The following is a 21,636-nucleotide window of genomic DNA, read 5'->3' on the forward strand; positions in this document are numbered from 1 at the left end:
CGGCGGCACCGCCCCTTGGTCCCGTTGCCCCGGCGCGGGCGGTCAATCGCCCAGGAGGGAGCGGCGATTGGCCGCGGGCGCGCCCTCTCGGGAGGGGCGCATAGTCTGCGCTCTGGGGGGAGGGGCGCGGCGCCGCGTCTGGAGCCCCGCGGTCCGGTCCTCGCGCCCGCCCGCCCGCCCGCGGGTCCCTCCTGCCCCTGCCTGCTGGGCAGGGCCGCCCGCGCCATGGAGTCCTACGACATCATCGCCAACCAGCCCGTGGTCATCGACAACGTGAGACCCGGCAGCTGGGGGGAAGGCGGGCGCCCCGCCCCCGGTCGCACGCGGCGCCGGGAGGGACCCCGCCCGTCTGGGCTCGTCCTCTGCGCGTTGCCCGCCGGGGGCCGCGCGCTGCTTGGCCCTGGAGCCGGGGCCTTGCGGCCGCCCGTGCCCGACCCCGGCCCCAGCCGCGCGATGAGCACCTGGGGAGGGCAGGAGTGACAGCGGCGGCCCCGCGGGGCCCCCCCAGCCCCCTGACCCCTCCGCCGCCCCCGGGTAGAGAAGGGTGCTTTGCCCCTTTGCACACTGATGGCCCCTTTGGGAGCGCTTCCCAAGGGCTGCGCCCAGGCAGGACCCTCCGAGCGCACAGGCCCTCCTGCCCTCCCCCGGGTCTGGGAGACACGCAGGTTGGGCCCGCCACCCACAGTCCGCCGCCTGGGTGGCTGCCGGCTGCTTCGATCCCCGAAGTGCGGAGCAGACCTGCGGCGGCCGGCGGCGCGGGGAGAGCTCAGGCCCCGCCCCCAGGACCCTGCACAGTCGGGGTACTTGTTCCCGAGCTCAGGAGAGGTGCCTGGCTTCCTGCGGCTTGTCCCGCCGCTCTGGCGCTCAGCGTGCCAGCTGCCCTCGGAGGACTCTGGCCTCCAATTTCTGGTCCATAGTAAGAAAACGAGTGGCCCTGTGTCTGCCGCTCGTGCGTGAGCCGGGGAGGTTTTGATGGTGATTCCTTCTCTTTCTCCCTCCCACCTGACCCCATGTCATCCCGGAGCCGCTCTTTTTGGAGTTCCCATGTGGGCTCCCTGAGCCACAGCACAGGATGTGTAATAAGAAGCTAGGACGCGGCGTAGGGGTGCCCTCAGCAGGCTCCAGGAAGGACCAGGCCATGTCCCTTTTGGGGTGAAGTAATTCACTCAGGCCAATCAACATGCTTCTGAGTTTGGGGAGCGGCCTGCACGGTGCTCTGGGCTTCCAGCTGCTCTGTAACTTGGGCTGTTGCTTCCTGCATCGCAGACCCGGAGTGTGATGAAGACCTGTGTGAAGAGGGCCTGGGGGGGGGGGGGGGGGTTCCAGATGCGGGGCCCAGGCTGCAGCAGGGCAGCGCAGTTCTTGTCTGCAGTCTCTAGGAAAACCAGTGGAGCCGCAGTTTCCTAGGCTCCCAGTGGTCTTTCCCGGGGCCTGTCCACTGGGAACGGAGGGGCCAGGGGCTGTTGGACAAAACGATGCTGGCTTTCAGGATAGCTTTGCCCTGGATCCCTCTTGCCGGAGCTGCCTTGGAGCGTGTGGAGGTGCATGGACTTTGTGATGGGCTCTCAGTCCCCTGTTGGCACTCTGAGCTGGATAGTTCTTGGTTGTGAGGGGCTGGCTTGTGCACCCCAGGGTGTTCAGCAGCGTCCTGACCTCTACCCACTAGATGCCAGTAGCATCCCCTACAGACATTGTCAAATGTGGGAGGAAGGGATGTAGAAGTGCCCCTCACACTGTTTTGAGCCACTGGTGTACTTGTAAATGACCTTGCCCTCTCGGCAGGATCTCGGCAGCCTGCTCCCCACTGTAGGACACTGCCTTAATTTGGAGGCGAATGCAGACAGCTAAACAGTGTTTTTCCTTGCAGGGCTCTGGGGTGATCAAGGCTGGCTTTGCAGGAGATCAGATTCCCAAATACTGTTTCCCAAACTAGTAAGTGTTCAGGCAGCAGCCCTAACCTTTTTGTTTGCTTCCCAAGAGAACAGTGATCCTGAGTCTTTGTGGCCAACCTTGAGGCTGACACTGTTGAGGGCTCTGCAAGGAGCAGACAGCTGCTCTGGGCTTCCCCCTCCCCTTTGGAGTCTGGTTTTGGTCCCTCACTGAGCGAGGGAGAAGCGCCAGCATTCCCCTGGGGCCAGGGCGTGGCTGCAGCAGCTACAATAAAAGGGAGAAGATTCCCAGAGAAAGGGGAAGAGTGGGCGATTACTGCACAGCCACCTCTTCCTCCCAGGAGAGGTTTTCTTTGGGGCTTATTTATTTTCAGACTCTAGAAAATACTTTCTCAGAGGAGGTGAAACCTGAGAAAGCCTGGGGCCTTCGGCTACTCCAGTCCCTTGGGAAGTTTTCCCTCAGCAGCGCACCTCGCAAATCCTAGAGGCTTTACAGCAGCGGTTCTCAAGTGGGTCGCGACCCCTTTGGGGGTCGCCTAAGACCATCGGAAAACACATATATAATTACATATTGTTTTTGTGATTAATCACTATGCTTTAATTATGTTCAATTTGTAACAATGAAATTGGGGGTCACCACAACATGAGGAACTCTATTAAAGGGTCGTGGCATTAGGAAGGTTGAGAACCACTGCTTTAGAGTGATTAGCCCAAGCCTGGCGGGGGGAGAGGGGTCCTTTCTGAAACCCACTTGGGTGTAATTAAGGGTCCTGTTGTGCAGGGAACTTAGAGGTCAAATTTTAGAATCTCTATTCTGGAAGCCCCGGCAGTGGAAAAGGGGCAGAATCGACTGAACGGGAGGGGGCTACACGGAGCCACCACCCAGCTTCCCGGGACATCCTCCCTCGTCCTCCTGACCCCAAGAGCATGGGCTGAGTCACTGGCTGCGGAAGCCAACTCCTGCCAGAATAGGCCATGGAGGGCTGATGCTCCAGAGCTCAGCCCTCTATGGAGGCGGGGGGGGAGGACGGGGAGGGGGGCGACGACACCTTTTCTTCTGACCCCGAGCTTCCTGTCCTGCTGAGGCCTGCTCTATAGTCCCTCCTCGGGAGTCCCGCATCCCAGATCCCTGGCTTCTGACCTTTGCCCCATGGCCACATTCTGGTGCTTTGGAGTAAGTCAGTCTTGACCACCGGAGTTGGCTTTCCAGCTGTGCCCCTGCCTGCCTCACTGACTGCCTGTCCCCGCAGTGTCGGGCGCCCAAAGCACATGCGGGTGATGGCTGGAGCCCTGGAAGGGGACCTCTTCATTGGACCAAAAGCAGAGGTAACGTGGAACCTGCACTTCCCTGGGTTTGGGGTCTTCATGGTCCCAGGAGCCTGTCTGGGGGCAGAGCTGTCCTGCAGAGGCCCCCGAGACTGCTCTCTGGGCCACGTGCCAGATGCCCCCTGGGCTCTCCAGGCTTTAGCTCTGAAGTCTACCCTGTAATGAGGCGGTGGCTCCTGGGGTGGGGTACAGTTAGGCACTCATGCCCTGTCTTTTGGAAGCTGCAGAAGAAAGAACTGATTAAAAAGTGACTTCAGAATCTGAATTACCCAGACTTGATTAACTGATCCTAACAAGAGCTGTGGAGCCACCTCTTGCGCCCCAACTGGGGTGACTTGCAGGGGCCACACGGCCAGAGAGGCCCTCAGGAGGAGCGAATGTGGTGGGGGCGGTTATAAGCAAGTGCAAATTAGGCACCTGGGCAACAGTGTGGGGTGCCAGGATCTGGGAGCACAACAGGGGCTCTCAGGAGATGGGTCAGTAGGAAAGAGGCAAAGTGGTGCTTGGCAAGAAGGGACATAGGGACATTGAAGGACAGTTCATGCAGGAGATGTGAGCACTGGGAGAAGGGGCAGGGAGGTGACAGGTGACCACAGAGGGGACAGTACAGGCGCCGATGGGAGCGTAGCCATGTGTGGGGAAAAGGGGAGATGCGATGGCTGTGAGTATAGAGAAGTGTGCCAGGGGAGGAGGCCGAGGGCCTGGGGGGGTGGGAGGAAGCATGTCACCACCCTCCCTGTCCCTGGCCAGGTGAGGCTGGCTAGATTCTGAGAGGCTGCCAGACAATCGAGCCAAGCACATGGGGACACCCAGGAAGCAGCGGTGGTTCTACTCGGGGCAGGGTGTGGGGCCTGGAGCCTGGAGCCACACTGCCTTCCCACCCCTCCTGCGCAGGAGCACCGCGGGCTGCTGGCTCTGCGCTACCCCATGGAGCACGGCGTGGTGCGGGACTGGAATGACATGGAGCGCATCTGGCAGTACGTCTACTCCAAGGACCAGCTGCAGACCTTCTCCGAGGAGGTGTGGCAGCCAGGCCTCCCCCAGGCTCCGAATCCCCTCGCTGTGCCCTCCCTGCTGTGCTCCCTCGGGGCCAGGCTCCCACATTTCCTGCGTTTTGCTGGGGCCTGCTGCCTCTTCACTGTGTGGGGGGCACAACAGTCGGGGCGGCCAAGCAGACACTTCCCGGGAGAGCGGGCTGTGGGAGAGTAACTGCCAGCAGGTGACAGGTCAGTGTCCTTGAGAAGGACACGCGCTCACTGCGGGTGCACGGGAGGAGGGCTCCTCTGGAAGATCCTTTCAGGGCCTCGCGTGCCGTCTGTGCACACGCCCACAGCTCTGCTGTCTCTTGTAGCATCCTGTTCTCCTAACGGAAGCCCCGCTCAACCCGAGTAAGAACCGGGAGAAGGCGGCAGAGGTGTTCTTCGAGACCTTCAATGTGCCGGCTCTGTTCATCTCCATGCAGGCCGTGCTCAGCCTGTGAGTGGTCCCTGGGTCCCATCCTCCCTGGGGCCGTCCTGCTCGAGGTGACCAGATGGGGAGTTCCTTGGGCAGTTGTCCTAGGGTTCCTTCCGGGGGTGGGAGGCCCATGCCTTACCGGCTGAGGCGAGGGGATGCTGACCTGCTGACAGGTACGCAACAGGACGCACGACAGGAGTGGTGTTAGACTCGGGGGACGGGGTCACCCATGCTGTCCCTATCTACGAGGGCTTTGCCATGCCGCATTCCATCATGCGGGTGGACATTGCTGGCCGCGACGTCTCCCGCTATCTCCGGCTGCTGCTGCGCAAGGAAGGCTTCGACTTTCACACCTCAGCGGAGTTTGAGGTTGTTCGGACCATCAAAGAGGTGACGAAGGGCAGGAGGTTGTGGAGTGACGGGAGGAGGGCGAATGGCAGGGGAGGAGGGCAGGACCAAGGCTTGAAGTCGAGCCTGGGTGTGGGTGTCCCAGTCACAGCCTTTGAAGGTGTGTCCCTGCTCCCCACGCCTCGCAGAGAGCCTGCTACCTCTCCATCAACCCGCAGAAGGATGAGGCTCTGGAGACAGAGAAGGTGCAGTACACCTTGCCGGATGGCAGCATGCTTGACGTAAGTCACTAGGCCTGGCCCTGGGTGGAGGTGGTGCTGCTGGGCCCGGAGGAAGAGGCCTATACCTCAATCTTATGTTCCAAAGGTGGGGCCAGCACGATTCCGGGCCCCCGAACTGCTGTTCCAGCCAGACCTGGTAGGGGACGAGAGCGAGGGGCTCCACGAGGTGCTGGCCTTCGCCATCCACAAGTCGGACCTGGACCTCCGCCGGACGCTGTTCGCCAACATCGTGCTTTCAGGAGGCTCCACGCTGTTCAAAGGTGCCTGACCTGGGAGGTGGTGGTGGGGCCAAGGGCGGCTGGGCCTTCTGCATCCCGCTCCCAGCAGCCTGGGACAGGGCCCCTTTTCTATTGGCTTTTCGGTGCTCAGTGAGCAATGCTTTTTAAGAGTAAGATTTAAAATGACATTTACTCACTTCCTAAGTAGGTGATTGGTTCATATGAGATCTAAAATGTGTTAGATGAAGTGTCCTTTCCCATTGTCTTGGTCACCCCTTCCCTCCGCACAGGACTTGCTGGTTTCTCAGGAAACTGTCGGCTGCCTTCCTGCACATATAAACACATGTGCATCAACCCCACATACATGCAAACTGCATGTTCTGCACGTCCCAACCATGTATGGCTTACTTAGCATATTATCTGGAAGGTCTTGTCCTGCCATGTAAGTTCTTCGATATGTCCGTGTGGTATTTCACTGGACGGATGTGCCACATGGCCGTTGTCCTGCTGATGGCCTTTTGCAGTCCCTTCTAGTCTCAGATGTGTACCGTCATTTCCCGTGGTGAGAACAGACCGACAGTAAATCCCAGAGAACAGCCGGGTCAGGGCGGGTGTGCCTTTGTTATTGGGTAGGTGCTGCCCGTTCCCTCCTGGGAGCTTGTGCCCATCGCCTGCCCGACACTGTGTGATCTCTGCCCACCTGATGGGCAGAATGGTAGATGTTTTCTCCTGATTTGTCATTTGCCTTTGACTTTGCTTCTGGCGGGTTTTGACTGCTGGAGCATCGGGTGAGGAAGAACGTGGGGGGCCAGCAGAGCCAGGTGACTTGGGGTTCTAGCTCATGTCACCTCTCTTTGTTAGCGGGGTCACTTGCAGGCATGGGGCTGGGTCTTTTCTGCCCTTGGAGTGGCTCACGCCTACCCTTAATGCTGGAAAGAGCTGCTGAAGGAAGGTGGCGGCTGGGGGGCACCAGGCTGGATGAGGGGAGCTAGTGGTGAGAGGGCCAGAAGGGGACCCCAGGCTAGCCAGCCTTGTGTTCACAGGCTTTGGCGACCGATTACTAAGTGAAGTGAAGAAGCTTGCCCCAAAGGACGTCAAAATCAAGGTGAGGTTGTGGAGCGTGCCCGTGGCGCATGGGGTGCTGGGCAGCCCTGACTGGGAGGAGAGGGCACCGGTCGCCTCCGGGGGCCTCTCATTTCCAGCCCAGCCCAGCCGCTGCTCCCATTCGCCTGTGGCTGCTGCTCCCGGCTCATGTACTTGCTGTCTGTCCTCGGGCGTGGGAATCACCCCCGGCGGGGACGGGGCTGCTGCGGGGGGACAGGCAGTTACGTGTTCTTGCTCCCTCTAGATCTCGGCCCCTCAGGAGCGGCTATACTCCACGTGGATCGGGTGAGGCAGGCTCCCAGGGAGGGCTCGGGAGGAAACCATTTTGCCCTGGACACTTCTCTCAGGGTTAGCCAGGCCGGGAGGAGGTGGGTGGATTTCCTCCCAGGTGAAGGAAACAGCTGAGTGCCCAGGGAGGGCGGCTCTCCCCAAGAACACCACCCTCCCTCCTCACAGTGGCTCCATCCTGGCCTCGCTGGACACTTTTAAGAAGATGTGGGTCTCCAAGAAAGAGTACGAAGAGGATGGCGCTCGTGCTATTCATCGTAAAACCTTCTAGTGCCCAAGGAGGGGACAGCGTTGGGGGAGAATGGGAGGAAAGGGAAGCCAAAGTCTTTGACCCTTTCTGTCTGGGCCCCCTGCATGCCCCGACCCCAGGCAGGGTGCAGCAGCGCCTCCCTGCAGCCCTCCCACATGCACGCACACACACAGGAACGTTTAGCTGCATGGGTGGGAGTCTGGAATATAGGAATTGGGGAGCCCAGCCTTCGGTGGTTCTAGGGGTCCCTCTTGGCAGGACCAATTAAGCCTATGGTTCCTGCCTCTAACCCTTGGGGCTGCTTCCCTGAGCTCCAAGGCCAGACACCCAAATGCCCCCATTTCCTCTGACAGTCCCTCCCAGAGCCGGGGTGCCTGTGTAAGTAGCCTTGGGGAGTGGAGTAGAGGAGGGGCAACCAGTAGCTCCCACTGGTGTATCGCTGTTTTTCATGCCTCCTCCTCTTCCTGACCTGACAGGGTGGCGAGAAGGCCAGCTACTCCTAGGCATCCCTGACCTTCCGCACTGTACCCCCGTCTTCCTGAGTGGATGCCTGGGTGCAGGCTGAGTCCTGGTAGCCTGCCCTCCCCAGTGAGGGATTCTGGCCACGGTTGGACCCTATAGAGCCAGGGCAGAGTACGCTGGGGGCTTGGGCAGCCAGTCTGTTACACTCTCCCCTTCAAAGCACTTCACTGACTTGCTGCTCCTCCTCCTTTACCCCAGTACTGGATGGGGAAGGGTTAATGGTCTTTGCTGGTTGAGGGGGAGTCACTTAATCAGGAATCAGACCCAGAGGGGTGAGGGGGCACAATCCTCTCCCATGAAGGTCTTCATTACCCTGGGGCCAGAGCCCCACCGCCCCCTCCCAGATATGTATAATAATTTAACACAGTTGCCTGAAAAAAAACATTTTTGTAAAGCATTATAGTAATAATTATGGACAAGGCCCAGTGTGTGGCCGTTTTCTTGTGGTTCTTGTGCTGTTGTTTGCTCACCCAGCCCTGGGGACTCAGGGAAAGGACAGGCAGGGAGCAGTATGGCACTGGCTCTAGTTCAGAAGCCTGAGGGTTTTAGTGGTTGGTGGGGCAACGTGGCACGGGAGGCCCCAGGAGGCTGGGCTCTCTGCCTGGAGGCAGAATTCCCAGCCGCATTACCCATCCTCGGAGCAGCGGGACTAGGCTGCCTTCCTCTGCCTGGTCCTGGACAGGGCCTCCTGGCAGGTGGGGCTCAGGCTTTGTGTCTGCGTCCTACCTGTTGGAGCACCTCTGCTGCCCCCTCACGTGTGGCTGTGGCTGACAGACCAGCATTGATGCAGGCAGAGTTCAGACAAGTCAGGAAGGAGAGTGATGGGAGGAGATGGCAGAGGTGGTGTTGATGAGCTGGGCTCTCAAGGTAGAAGCTGAGGCCAGGAAGGCAGTGGAAGGAGCAGTGAGAAACAAGTCCAGAGAGTGTCTGCCCTTCACCAAGTCTTTGAACACCCGGAGTATGTCCCGGAGGGTGCCGTTTGGGGTCAATGGTAAACATCTTTGCCCCCAAAAACACAGGTTGGGAGGAAGAACAGGCTATCTCAGTACAGAGTTGTAGAGCCAAACAGAGGGGCATCTAGCCCAGCAGTGGGGCAGGTTGGCTTGTGTGGGTCCAGGAGTTAACCAGGTGTGGGAGGGTGTTCCAGGCAGAGGTAAGAGCTCAAGGAGACGCCTGGGACCGGAGGGGCTGGACAGAAGGGCACAGACCTGAGTGATGCCAAGTCAGCAGGGAAGGGGAAGTGGTCTCTGGCTAGAATGCAAGGTAGACCAAAGAGGGAGGTGGGACCAGTGTATGGAGGCCTCGGGGGAAGGGGGAGTTACTGTGTCCTGGCTGACGGGCAGCCTGCCACAGGAGCATGGTTGCCATCGCTGTGCGTGGCAGGCAATGGAGTTAGAAGAGCTGAGGGAGGGCCCAGGACTGAGATCATGTGTAAGGGGAGAGATTACTCTGTCTGGCCTGTCTTCACGGGGCATTTTGTGAGGCTTTGTGGTCAGTGAGCAGGTAAGCCCATACCTGCCTTCAAGGGGGAAACAGAATTTACAGAGAACCTATTGTTTGGGGTTCTGTTCATGTATTCTCCCAGCCACACAAGTTGCAGCCCTATTACATTGAGTCCTGCCTCCTCCCTACCTCCACATTCTGTCAGTCACCAGTTCTGTTGGTTCTGTGGTATCTTTCCCCCCGTCACTTCTTTCCCATGATGGCCGCACCCCTCTGGCTCAAGACCACAGCTCCACTTTCCCCAGCAATCTATTTGCTCTTGGAGCTAAAGCCCAGAGAGCCTTGGTTCTGCCACTTCCTAATCCACAGTGTAAGCAGTTCTCCGCTGCCTGGTGAAATCACCTTCATGAACTACCCATTGTTGATTTAGTTCAGGCCCTTTGGGATCTGTCTCTTCCCCGTCTTAGGCTTCCACATCATCACGCCCTGCTTTGCCCGCCAGCCAGCCTCTGCTTATGCTGTTCTCTGCTAGGAGTGACTTTCCCATCTGTCTGTGAAAATCCCATCCTTTAAGCCAAGCACTATGCAGCATGCCCCTCCCTCTCTGGGCAGGGATGGTGCGAGCTCTGGCCCCGCTGGAGCAAAATGACAGATGAGAAGGTAGTAAGGTTAGAATGAACCTTATGGGGGTATATGGATTCCTAGATACATCCAGATAGATACTGAAATAAATATGCCTCTGGGTATGACCACTAGGGTTAGAAATATTTGTATATTTCCTAGCCCTGACTGCTCAGAGGGCCTAGAGGCAGTGATACCCCAGTAGCAATGAGCACATATAGTGTCCAAATCTTGGTTTCTAAATACTATTCTTCAATAAAAGGAACCAGAGCTCCTTGGGGAAATTCTGATCTGAAGCAGAGAGAATATAAAATGAGTCTGGAATATCTTATACCATCAAGTAAGAATGTGCTCAAAAAAGGAAGGAGGCTTGTCTCGACACAGGAACCAACCTGAAGGAGCACCCAGGTTGCAATGAATTATAAGCCATAGACTAAAATAGAATACAATCGTGATGAGTCCACTCTGACATAGATTTATACATGGGAGAGAAGGGACAGCTCTTCCTTACAGTAAAATTGCAATTAATAAATGTTTACTGATCTATTAGTGCCATAAAGAAATCAGCGCACAATAGTTTAAAGCAACATAAATACAGTTCTATAGAAGTCTGACATAGCCCTGGGTGGGTAGCTTGGTTAGAGCATTGTCCCAATACACCAAAGTTGCAGGTTGATCCCCAGTCAGGGCACATACAAGGATCAAACAATGAATGCATAAGTAAGTAGAACAACAAATCATTGTTTCTCATGCAAATCAATTAAAAAAAAGTCTGACATGGGTCTCACTTATGCTGAAATCAAGGTGTCAGAATCCTTCCCCAGCTGCTGGAAGCGACCTGCATATCTTGGCCTGTGGTCCCGTCCGTCTTCAAACCAGCAACACTGCATCTCTCTACTCTTCCAGTTACATCCTTCTCTGACTTCTGACACCCTTATAATTACTGGCCCCCAGACAACCAGGGTAATCTCCATTTTAAGGTCAGGTGATTAAGCAACCTTCACTCCATCTGCTGCCTTAACCTTTCGCTACAGGACCTAATATTCTGTTTCTGGGCATGAGGACATGCACATCTTGGGTGAAGAGAGGCTGTTACTCTGCCTACCACCACCTGGATATGTACTGGAGACTTTACATAGAGAGGATAAAGAAGCGAAGTGGGCTTTGAGATGAGGGAGGGAGAAGGCAGATCGATTAATGATATAGAAAGTCACTGAAGGTGGGAATGTAGGGGTAAATTTAATAGATGGCTACCTGGGTGTTCCCTTTCCCACAGGGAAGGGTCTTCAATGGCAGAGAAATGCTTGTGCATTTCCTGGAAATGAGACGATAACTGATGACAAGGAATGGAAGCAATAGTTGTGACCATACCTTGAAGAGGAGATAATACAAGATTGGGGAAAGGGGGCTTTTCAATTCTCATTAATTCAAGTGAAATATCTAGTTTGAATCAATTTTGTGAGACTGTAACTAAAGTTCCTCTGTGGTTAATCCCAACACAAAGTGGAAAGGTACTTATTTCCATTTTATAGGTAAACAGTTTTTGAAAATTATCGTCACAAATATAATGTGGCTAAATTGGGCTGTTTCTCTGCTCAACTATTTTTGGTGCTGTTTTATTATTATGGCAAAGTTCGAACATACACAAAAGCAGAAAGAACAATGATCTCATACCTACCTAGCTACAAGGGATCAATCACACCCCAAATCACTTCTGTTTTAAAGCTAATCGGGCATATTTTACCCCTAAGTATCGGTATGTACCTCAAAAGCATAAAAAACTAACTCCATTAACACCTAAAAATGTAATAAATCCTTAAACATCAAATATACAATTTAAAATATTCTAATTTCTTTTTTATAGTTGGTGTGTGTGTGTGTTTTGGTTAATCCTCACCCAAGGATATTCTGGATTTTTAGGGAGAGTGGAAGAGAGAGGGAACGAGAGAGAAACATCAATGTGAGAGAAACACACTGACTGGTTGCCTCCTGCATGAACCTGATGACCAAGGCCTGGGCCGGGGAGAAATGCCCTTGACTAGAATCAAACCTGGGACCCTTTGGTCCGCAGGCCGACGCTCTATCACTGAACCAAACCTGCTAGGGCTATAGTTGGTTTTTTAGATCAAGATCCAAACAAGGTTCACCACTGTTCTTGCTCCCACATCCATTTTACTCCGTAGGCTCTCCTTTTTCCCCTCTCCTTGCAATGTGTTTGCTGACAAAACCTGGTCATTGGTTTCTAGAATTGTCCCGTATTCTGGATTTTACTGATTGTACCCCCCAATAACTGGGCTTTGAACCTGGGTCCCTCAAAACCTCGAAGCCCCCCAAAATCTCAAGTCACCCTTTCTAACAATACTGTGAGGACTTACCATCTGCCAAACTCTTAATAAATGTTACTTCTGACACCTGGCAAGGTATTTATCTTTTTTGTGGATATAACGTACCTTGAAGAGCATGTCCCCAGTGACAAAGTTCAGTGATGCAGCTAATATTACAAGTCCAGTCAGCCCGACTCCACAGCACATGCTTTCCCCCGTACAAGGTAGTCCCAATCATGGCATTATGGCATTGTCAGTCTCAGTGTACATGAGTGGATGGCAAGCTAATAGTAACAGATAGCTATTCCTGATAAAAGAATTAACCATATCTCACCAAAAACAGAAAAGAAAGAAGACCAGCCAACTGTGGGAGGAGCCAAAGCAATGGCTAGTCTTTATCGGAAACAAACTTCACAGCACATCTTGAGTGAGTCAGTGCAGGGGCTCAGTGGGACAACTGGTGGGGCACCAGCTTATAATGGGTTCCACAGCTAGGGCATCGCTGGGTCTCGCCTTTGTGCACCCAGAACCAGATGACAGCACTGTTGTCCTCTTCACCTAAAAGGAAAAAGTGGTTGAAGGGCATCTAGTCTAGAAGAGAGGAGACTGGCAATATGAATCTCTTTTCCTCAGACACCTCTGAGACACACAGTTATGGTTGACACCTTGAGAGATCAGTTCAAAGTATCCTCCCATTTTCCAGATGAGGAAATAGAGGCCCAGAGTTTACCTGTGAGTAAACTGACCATATATCAGAGTCAGTATAGGTTCTAACAGTTCCCCTGCCTGTGTAGCATCCCAAAGGAGGGTCATTCTGATATGCAACCCTACTGCCTAAAATGGTATCTAGCAAAGAGCAAGTACAATTAGTATCTTCTGGATGAATACACCTTCATGTTGCATCTCCAGTGAGCCAGCATTAGATATTCTATGCCGTTGATAGTAAGGATGACCTACTCAGGTATAAGGAGGATTGAGAGGGCCAGGGCCCTTAGAACAACTTTTTTACAAACATATCCTCTTTACACACATACAGTCCCACAAAAGATGTAAAGCAGTTTACGGACATCCTGTAGAATAGGGCATATTAAAGAAAAATAAGGAAATAGTGATGAGGTACTTACAAATGCAGCCCACTATTCGCTTGTTGGTGATGGAAGGGACTAAATTAGGGTCTTCCTTGGTTCCTGAAGCTGGCTTTGGGGCTAGCATATTGTATGGGTCCTGAAAAAAACAAGAATTGAGCCATTATACAGAGAACCCCTACTCTAGCGCTCCCGTTACCACAGGCAGGTTTCCTGGACCAGATGCTCCCAGAGAGGAGAATGCTCTGGTCCCATCCAAGGTCATGAGCTCCAAAGACAAGGAAGTTTCTGCTCACCTGTCCCTTCCGTGCAGCCAACATGACCTCCCGCTCCAGCCCAGTCGCCTGTTCGTCGTCAGTAGGAACACCGCCTAAAGGAAGATACGTGAATTTTGGTGTCGGCTAAAATGACCAAGACAGAAAATGCACGCCGTTTAATGAGCTCACAAGCTCTAAAGGCCACCCCAACCCTCTGTCTCCTAAGGACCAGAGTCACGACTCCCCACAGAGACAGCACCAGGGAAATTCTTCCTCCTCCAACCACCGAGGCCAATTTTCGACACATTTTTTTTCTAAAAGCAGGTAAATCAGTCCTGGTGGAGTTCATCCAATTTACAGTGCGGGCGGGTCTGAAGGCGGCTCGGCCCCCACCCATCGCGCCGGCAGCTCCTAACCGCCCAAGGTCACCGGCACCTCCATTTAGGGTTCCCTTCCAGCAGGGTCAGTTAGGCGGGCTGTTCGGCGGGGGCCGGGAGCCACAGGGAAAGTCGGGCGGAGCCTGAGGCCCGCAGGAGCGGAATGGCCAGCCCCGGTGCTGCGCGAGCACCCCCACCCCCGGGGGGGCCGCGGACCCGTCCCCGCGCGTCCGGCGGGACGAGTACCTGCAGACGCCATGGAGCGCACCGCGGCCGCCGCATGGGGACCGCGGGCCCTCAGGGCCTGCGCCACCAGCGCTCCAGTTCCGCGGAGTAACCTTGACGCCATCACGCCCGCTCCAACAGCAGCACTTCCGAGACAGGCTCTGAAGGCAGGCGGGACTTCCTGGGAGGGCTGCTTCCGCCCTGGCGTCAGTCTTCCGCTTCCGCCCTGCCCCGCTCACGTGACTGCCCGGGGACTGAAAGGAAAGCGTGTGCCCAGTGTTGTCTCGCATTTACCCCCTCGCGGTCTCGGCTCTGGGTGGCGGGCTTCGCTTTCACCAACGCTGGGATTTGGGGCAGCCCTTTTTGCGCCGTGGGACCCCGTGTCCTCGTGGGTGGAATGCGGCAGCCACACTGGCTTTCTTGTGCCTGTTGCCTGGCAGTTGTGCTCCCTAAACGTGGAGGTTGCTATGGGAAGTCATTAAGCCTGCCTCTATCAAGGTGCTTGCTGGATCCCAAATGATTTATTTCTTCTCTTTTTATTTTTAATATATTTTTATTGATTTCAGAGAGGAAGAGGGAGGGAGAGATAGAAACATCAATGATGAGAGAGAATCATGGATGGGCTGCCTCCTGCACGCCCCCTACTGGGGATCGAGCTCATAACCCCATCATATGTCCTTGACCATAATCAACCCGGGTCCCTTCAGTCCACAGGCTGAAGCTCTATCCACTGCGCCAAATTGTTGAGAGTGTTATAAATGTCCCCCTTCTCTCTCCCCCGCTGTGCCCCTCTATCCAGTTCCCGCCCCAGGCCTTCACCACCCTACTGTTGGACCCCAAATTTAGGAGTGGGCTCCTAGGCCCTGTGTTCACTGTCATGCTTGTTCATTGTGATGCTGGTTCTGGCAGCGTGGGAGCCAACGCCAACTCGCTGCTTTGGCCTACCCCACAAGAACTCGGGCAGAAAGAACCTACCCGCAGTGCTGGCATCAGCCTGCTGTTACAGGGGTGTTGAGGTGGCAAAGTCATACAAGTGATGAGGGGCAGGAGAGTCGGGCCAGATTTTGGATTTCTTGATGATGGGTGAGAGGGTGGCCACATCCGGAGGTTATCAGCCAAGGAAGAGGTTAAGGGAGGGGCAGCAGGAAGGGAGGTGATATCAGGAAGTGGGATCACAGAACAGTCTGTGCCCAGAGTTCTGTTTAAGACGAGCACATCTATAGCTCTGATGGCCTACAACTAAGGTGTGCTAGCTTCTTAGCAGGGTGGGCATTCAAAGACTTTGCAAACACTGCCCTCCACTGGCTTCTAGGACATTGTTCAGATTATAACTGTAGCCCTGTCACAGTCTGGCTCCATGCGTTATCAGCATTTCCCTACCAGACAGACTATCCCTTCCGAGCAAGAATTACGCCTTGCACAGGCCTCACATATAATAGGGTCAAATAAACTTTAGTGTATTTACTGCTTGGGCAGAATAAGCAATCTGCTTTGTAGGGCTTTTCGAGTCGGGTGGTCAATTTGAGGCAAATTGGGAAATGGTGAATGAAAGGGCGAGGAGTACGACCTCCTCCTTGCCCCAGGGTAAGGGCTACGCCCTCCACCTTACCCCAGGGTAAGAGCTACGCCCTCCACCTTGCCCCAGGGTAAGGGCTATGCCCTTCATCTTAACTTGGCCATGTGCTCAGCAAGCTTCTTCCCGGAAGATAGTCAAGGGAAGTGCACGCCATCACTATGACCACATCCTGTGTACTCGCGCCTGGCCAATCAGCAGGGCCCACAGTCCTTTCTCCTCCCCTTACCCCAAACCCCTATAAAACCTCTCTCCACACAGAGTTCTCTCTCTCTCTCGGCCACTGGAGCTTACCGTTGCATCGGTGAGTGTGGCAGGGGAGCCAAACCTAGGTTTGAAATGAATGACTCTTTGCTTTTGCATCGGACTCGCTGGCTCCCTGTGGGTTCTTGGGAATCATGAAATCTGGGCACAACAGTGAAGTCCCACCTGGTGTTCCCACCTGTCTCCTGCAGGTTATGGTATTTTCAAAAGGACTTAGTGGAGCACAACTGATCTTTGTTAGTATACCCTCCATCAAGAAAAAAACAAACTCTTCTGACGCCGAAAATTTTTTGCAGCTCATCTAAAGCTGGGTTTTGCTTTCAATCACCTCCACTGTTACTCCCTCACTTCTACTGTAACCCCTCAACAATAAATTGAAACTTTTTTCCTTAAATCCTAGGAATGCTCCCCAAGAACCTACAGTTGATTTGTACCTGTAGTTAAATGTTTAGTGAGGGAAAAAAGCCTTGGTCTGGAAGTCAGGTGCCCTGGCATGGAACCCCACCAGCCAGCTCAGCCAGTCACTTTTTCTTTTGGCCGCCATTTCCTCCTCACGGAAACTATGACTAGACTAGGTTAGTATTTCCCAAAGCATAGTCCATGGAATCCTAGTCTTGAGAGATGCTCTCAGTACAAAGGACTTGGTCAGGACACCATCAATAAGTTTTTAATGATTTCAGAGAGAGGAAGGGAGAAGGGGAGAGAGATGGAAACATCAATAAGAGAGAAACATCGATCAGCTGCTTCCTGGCCACCCCTACTGGGGATCTAGCCTACTGCCCCAAAAGATTTAAATTTAGGATCAAACCGGCGACCTTCTGTTACGTGGGACAATGCTCAACCAACTGAGCAACACCAGTCCAGCCAGATTTACTTAACAATTTTTCTGTATATCATACAACAGTATTAGCTACAATCATCATGTTTACATCACTTCCCTGGTACATATTTACCTTATAACTGGAACTTTGCAACTGGAACACCTTCTTCTAATTCCCAGGACCACCCCCTGGTCATTAATGATGTTGAGCATCTTTTCATGTACCTGATGGCCTTTTGTAAGTCTTCTTGGAGAAATATCTATTCAGATCCTTTGCCCATTTTTTTTTTTCAATTGTGTTATTTGGGGTTTTTCCATGGAGTTGTAGAGTTCTTTATATGTTTTGGATATTAACTCCTTATCTGATATAGTTTGCAAATATTTGTCCCATTCCATAGGTTGTCTTTTCACTTTGTTGACGGTTTCTTTTTCTGTGCAGAAGTCTTTTAGTTTGATGTAGTCCCACTTGTTTATTTTTTATTTTGTTTTGTGCTTTAAGTGCCATATTTAAAAAATCATTACCAAGACCCATGTTAAGGAGCTTCATTTCTATGTTTTCTTGGAGATTCATGGTTTTAAGTCTCACATATAAGTCTTTAATCCATTTTGAGTTAATTTTTGTGAGTGGTATAAGATATAGGTCCAGTTTCATTTTTTTTAAAAAAATCCTCACCCCAGGATATGTTTTTATTGCTTTAAAGTGAGAGGAAAGGGGAGGGAGGGAGGGATCAATCGGTTGCCTCCTGTACACGTCCAGACCAGGGACAAGCCCACAATCTTTCTGGTGTATGTGACAACACTCCAATCACCTGAGCTACCCAGCCAGGGCAGTTCAGTTTCATTATTTAAAAATATATGTTTTTTATGATTTCAGAGAGGAAGGAAGAGGGATAGAGAAATAGAAACATCAATGATGAGAGAGAAGCATTGATCAACTGCCTCCTGCATGCCCCCTACAGAGGATTGAGCCTGAAACCCTGGCATGTGACATGACCAGGAACTGAACTGTGACCTTCTGATTCATAGATTGATGCTCAACCACTGAGCTATACCAGCTGGGCTGGGATTGATTTATTTCATTTTCAAAAATTACATTATTATATAATTAACTAGAGGCCCGGTACACAAAATTTGTTCACATTAAAAGGGAATTAATTAGAGGAAATATTTTAATATTGCTATTTGCCCTTTTTCTATAATAGAAGTGTCAGAGATGGAAGAAAATTAGTAAAATGTATATGAAAATCTTCCTCCTGTCAGAGTCTAGGGTGCGCCACAGGAACCAGAGTCAAATCCCTGCCCACCCACATGCATCTCGAAATCTTGCGAGACCCAGACCTGGCCGGCCCCACGTCCATTGGGCTAGATCCAGACCCGGCCGGCCGGACTCCCGTCAAGCCCTGCCGGGTGAGGGGTGTGGCCTCAGGTCTCCTGGCCTGGTGCCGGGGTGGGGGCGCAGCCTGAGGTCCCCCAGCCTGGGGCGGGGTGCACGGCTTGAGGTCCCCCAGCCAGGCACCAGGGCAGGGGGTGTGGCCTCAGGTCCCCTGTCAAGCCCCACCAGAGGGGGGCGCAGCCTCAGGTCCCCTGCCCTGGCCCAGCGCCACACAGCTTCAGGTCCCTGCTGATTGCTCGTTAAGACTTGTTATGGGAACTCAGCCTCCGCTGTGGGCACAGCCATCTTGTGTTACGGAATCCCTGCCTCCACTGTGGGCGCAGCCATCTTGACTGCTCTGGTGTGATGGTCAATTTGCATATTCCCTTTTTATTAGATAAGATGATTTTTGTATCTTATTTTGTATCCTGCAACTTTACTCAATTTGTTGATTAGATCTAATAGTTTTTTGGTTAAGTCTTTAGGATTTTCTATATATACATTCATGTCATCTAGAAATAGAAATAATTTACTTATTCCTTTCCAATTCTGGTGCCTTTTTTTTCTTTTTCTTGCCTGATTATTTTAGTAAGGACTTCTAGTATATGTTAAATAGAAATGTGGACAGTGGGCACCTTTATCTTGTTCTGGAATCTAAAAGAGAAGCTTCCAACCTTTCACCATTGATATGATGCTAATTGTGGGTTTGTCTTATATGACCTTTAGTATGCTGAGATATATTCTTTCTACCTGATTTGTTAAAAGAGTTTTTATCATGAATAGATGTTGAATTTTGCCAAATGCTTATGTATCTATTGAGATGATTATATGACCCTTTTCTTTTATTCTATTAACTAGAGGCCCGGTGCATGAAATTCAAGCACTCAGGGGGGAAGGGTAGTCCCTCAGCCCGGCCTGTGCCTCTTGCAGTCCAGGAGCCCTCAGGGGATGTCCAACTGACAGCCAGCAGTCAGACATTCTTAGCTCCGCCGTGAGCCCAGCTTCTGAGTGAGTGGTGCTCCTCCTGTGGGAGTGCACTGACCACCAGGGGGCAGCTCCTGCATTGAGCATATGCCCCCCCCCGGTGGTCAGTGCATGTCATAGCGACTGGTCGTTCTGCTGCTTGGTCGATTTGCATATTAGCCTTTTATTATATAGGATGTGATGCATCACATTGATTGATTTGTGTATGTTGAACTATCCATGCATCCTGGTGGTAAATCCCATTTGATCATGGTGTATGATCCTTCTAGTGTGTTGCTGAATTCAGTTTACTAGTATTTTATTGTGAATTTTTGCATCTATATTCATTAGGGATATTGGCCTCTAATTTTCTTTTTTAGTAGTGCCCTTTTCTGGTTTTGGTATCATAAAATGAGTTTGGGAGTGTTGGCCTTGAAAATGAGTTTGAGAGTATTCCCTTCTCTGGTTTTGTTTTTTAGGGGGAGAGTTTAAGGATTTTTGTTAATTTTTCTTTAAATGTTTGGTAAACTTCACCAGTGAAGCCATCTTGTACTCGGCTATTTTTGTTGTTGGATAATTTTTGAATAGTGATTTATATCTCCTTACTAGTAACTAGAGGCCTGATGCACAAAATTCGTGCAAGAGTAGGCCTTCCTTCCCCCGGCTGCCAGCACTGACTTCCCTCTGGCACCCGGGACCTGGGCTTCCCTCGCAGCCCCGGCTTCATCTGGAAGGTCGTCCGGTCTAATTAGCATATTATGCTTTTATTATTATAAATTAGTCTGTTCGGATTTTCTATTTCTTACTGATTTAGTCTTAATAAGTGGTATGTTTCTAACAGTTTTTCCATTTCTTACAGGTTGTCCAGTTTGTTGGCACATAGTTAGTTGTTCATAGTAGCCTCTTATGATCCTTTGAATTCTTCTGGTATCAGTTGTAATGTCTCCTTTTTCATTTATAATTTTGTTGAATCCGGTCCTTTTTCTTTTTTCTTTGGTTACTCTACTAAGGATTTTTCCATTTGGTTCATCTTTTCAAAGAACCAACTCTTAGTTTCGTTAATCTTTTCTATTGTTTTTCTGTTCTCTATTTTATTTATTTCTGCTCTAATCTTTCTTATTTCCTTCATTCTGCTAACTCTGGGCTTAGTTTGTTTTTCTCTTTTCTAGTTCCTTAAGGCATAAAGATGGGTTGTTTATTTGGGGTCTTTCTTGCTTCTTAATGAATAGCCCTCTTAATGCGCAAAAGCTCTGATATAAGTATAGCTGCACCTGCTTGAAATGTCTTTTTCCATCCCTTCACTCACAGTGTACATGTGTCTTTTAAGGCTAAAGTGAGTCTCTTGTAGGCAGCATATTGTTGGATTTTGTGGTGTTTTATTTCAATCCATGCCGTTCTTCTGTATCTTTTGATTGGAGAATTTGATCTGTTCAAAGTAATTTTTTTTTTTATAGCAAAGAACAAGTACAGACTCCCACGTGGGGAGGGAGACAGGGTCCCACCGACTTCCTGTTTCCACCCTTTATAAAGGTGGTAGTTTCTGTGTCCTGATATCCCCTCCGATTGGTCAATTTTCCTTTTTGAATTGGTTACTATAGTGACTCCTGAGCCCTCCTCCCTCATTGTCCTCTTATTCCTTCTGGGCTTTTTTTTTCCTTCTTTATTTTGTAAATATAGACCTTTTTTTTTTTTTTTTTTTTTGGCTGCTTCTAGTTCCCTTGTCTTATGGAAATATATCTGTTGCTGCTTCCTTGTTTTATGTAAATGTAACTGTTGTTGCTCCCTTGTCTTATGGAAATGTCACTGCATCTGGCTTCCTTGTGTTATGGAAATGTACCTTCTCCTATCTGTAGCTCTATGTTTTTTTTCCATGGACCCCAATTCTAAAAATTCCCTAAACCTGCCTATGTTCCCTTAAAATTCCTATTTCAGTCCCCCGTACAATTAGGAAACCATTGGGGACTGGGGACGCCGCATCTTTCTGGCTGCTTCCTGCTGGCAAAGGGGTCGTAGTTTGGGGCAGCAGTCAGGGTCCCATCAGAAGTGGGGGGTCTAAGGGTCCATGGAAGATGGATGTAGCGGCCTCCATTTGCTGTTCCATGCGGAGGATCAGTTGTAGCTTTAGAGCTTCTAAATGGGAGGATATGAAACATAGCAAAAGTTAAACAGGCAATGGTTAAAGATGAGTAATAAAAAACAGTATAAACCAAGGTCTGAGAAAGGGAGTTACCTAATAGGGATGGCATTATATCTTTAACTAGTGGCCAGACTTCTGGGGCAAGAGGCTATGAGGCCTTCCTTTTGGCTAAGCTGCTTGCAGCAAGAAGTGTTATTCATGGCACAGACTTTGCCCTGCTCAATGGAGGGCTTCTCTATAAATAAAAATCTGTAGAAGCTTGAGAAGTGGTTCTGGTCTGGTTGTTGGTAGTGGTAGCATAACTTGTCCTATAGATGTGGGAGATATATATTTAATTGAGATTATTTGACCCTGAATTGGGCTGCTTATAATATACTTAGTAGCTAGGGATTTGGGGAGCCAGTATGGCTGAAAAATTTGCTCCAATTAGGGATACAAAAAAAGGAGTTATAAGTGGGAGCATCTCATGGGGTTTCTGGGTCCCAGCAAGGGCA

General features: G+C 51.5%; 2 protein-coding genes across 3 annotated transcripts; one reads left to right on the forward strand and one right to left on the reverse strand.

Annotated features, from left to right (window-relative positions):
- Positions 1-14: 14 nt before the first annotated feature.
- On the forward strand, positions 15-11,595 carry ACTR1B (actin related protein 1B). 2 transcript variants are annotated; one of them, XM_036302235.1, is made up of 11 exons: positions 38-273; positions 1,868-1,932; positions 3,140-3,215; positions 4,110-4,235; positions 4,567-4,691; positions 4,844-5,060; positions 5,207-5,299; positions 5,385-5,559; positions 6,561-6,622; positions 6,866-6,906; positions 7,078-11,595. In XM_036302235.1, exons 1-11 carry the CDS (start codon positions 226-228, stop codon positions 7,178-7,180), a joined length of 1,131 nt encoding a protein of 376 aa, XP_036158128.1. In that variant the 5' UTR covers positions 38-225; the 3' UTR covers positions 7,181-11,595. The 2 variants fall into 2 exon arrangements, with proteins under 2 accessions (XP_036158129.1, XP_036158128.1); XM_036302236.1 differs by lacking the exon at positions 1,868-1,932 and having other exon boundaries at positions 15-273.
- Positions 11,596-12,434: 839 nt separating this feature from the next.
- LOC118652480 (cytochrome c oxidase subunit 5B, mitochondrial) lies at positions 12,435-14,192 on the reverse strand. The gene is made up of 4 exons (XM_036302273.1): positions 14,035-14,192; positions 13,451-13,524; positions 13,194-13,293; positions 12,435-12,627 (listed from the first exon to the last, which is right to left on the reverse strand). Exons 1-4 carry the CDS (start codon positions 14,135-14,137, stop codon positions 12,515-12,517), a joined length of 390 nt encoding a protein of 129 aa, XP_036158166.1. The 5' UTR covers positions 14,138-14,192; the 3' UTR covers positions 12,435-12,514.
- Positions 14,193-21,636: the final 7,444 nt, after the last annotated feature.

This window comes from Myotis myotis, unplaced genomic scaffold (genome assembly GCF_014108235.1).
Source record: "Myotis myotis isolate mMyoMyo1 unplaced genomic scaffold, mMyoMyo1.p scaffold_m19_p_30, whole genome shotgun sequence".
NCBI lineage: Eukaryota > Metazoa > Chordata > Mammalia > Chiroptera > Vespertilionidae > Myotis > Myotis myotis.

Coding starts and splice junctions, on each gene's coding strand:
- ACTR1B (XM_036302235.1), top strand. CDS start 226: ATGGAGTCCTACGACATCATCGCCAACCAGCCCGTGGTCATCGACAAC. Junction 3,216..4,109: donor TCATTGGACCAAAAGCAGAG/GTAACGTGGAAC, acceptor CCTCCTGCGCAG/GAGCACCGCGGGCTGCTGGC. Junction 5,061..5,206: donor TTGTTCGGACCATCAAAGAG/GTGACGAAGGGC, acceptor CACGCCTCGCAG/AGAGCCTGCTACCTCTCCAT.
- LOC118652480 (XM_036302273.1), bottom strand. CDS start 14,137: ATGGCGTCAAGGTTACTCCGCGGAACTGGAGCGCTGGTGGCGCAGGCC. Junction 13,525..14,034: donor GCGCTCCATGGCGTCTGCAG/GTACTCGTCCCG, acceptor ATCTTCCTTTAG/GCGGTGTTCCTACTGACGAC. Junction 12,628..13,193: donor GCGAATAGTGGGCTGCATTT/GTAAGTACCTCA, acceptor TTTTCCTTTTAG/GTGAAGAGGACAACAGTGCT.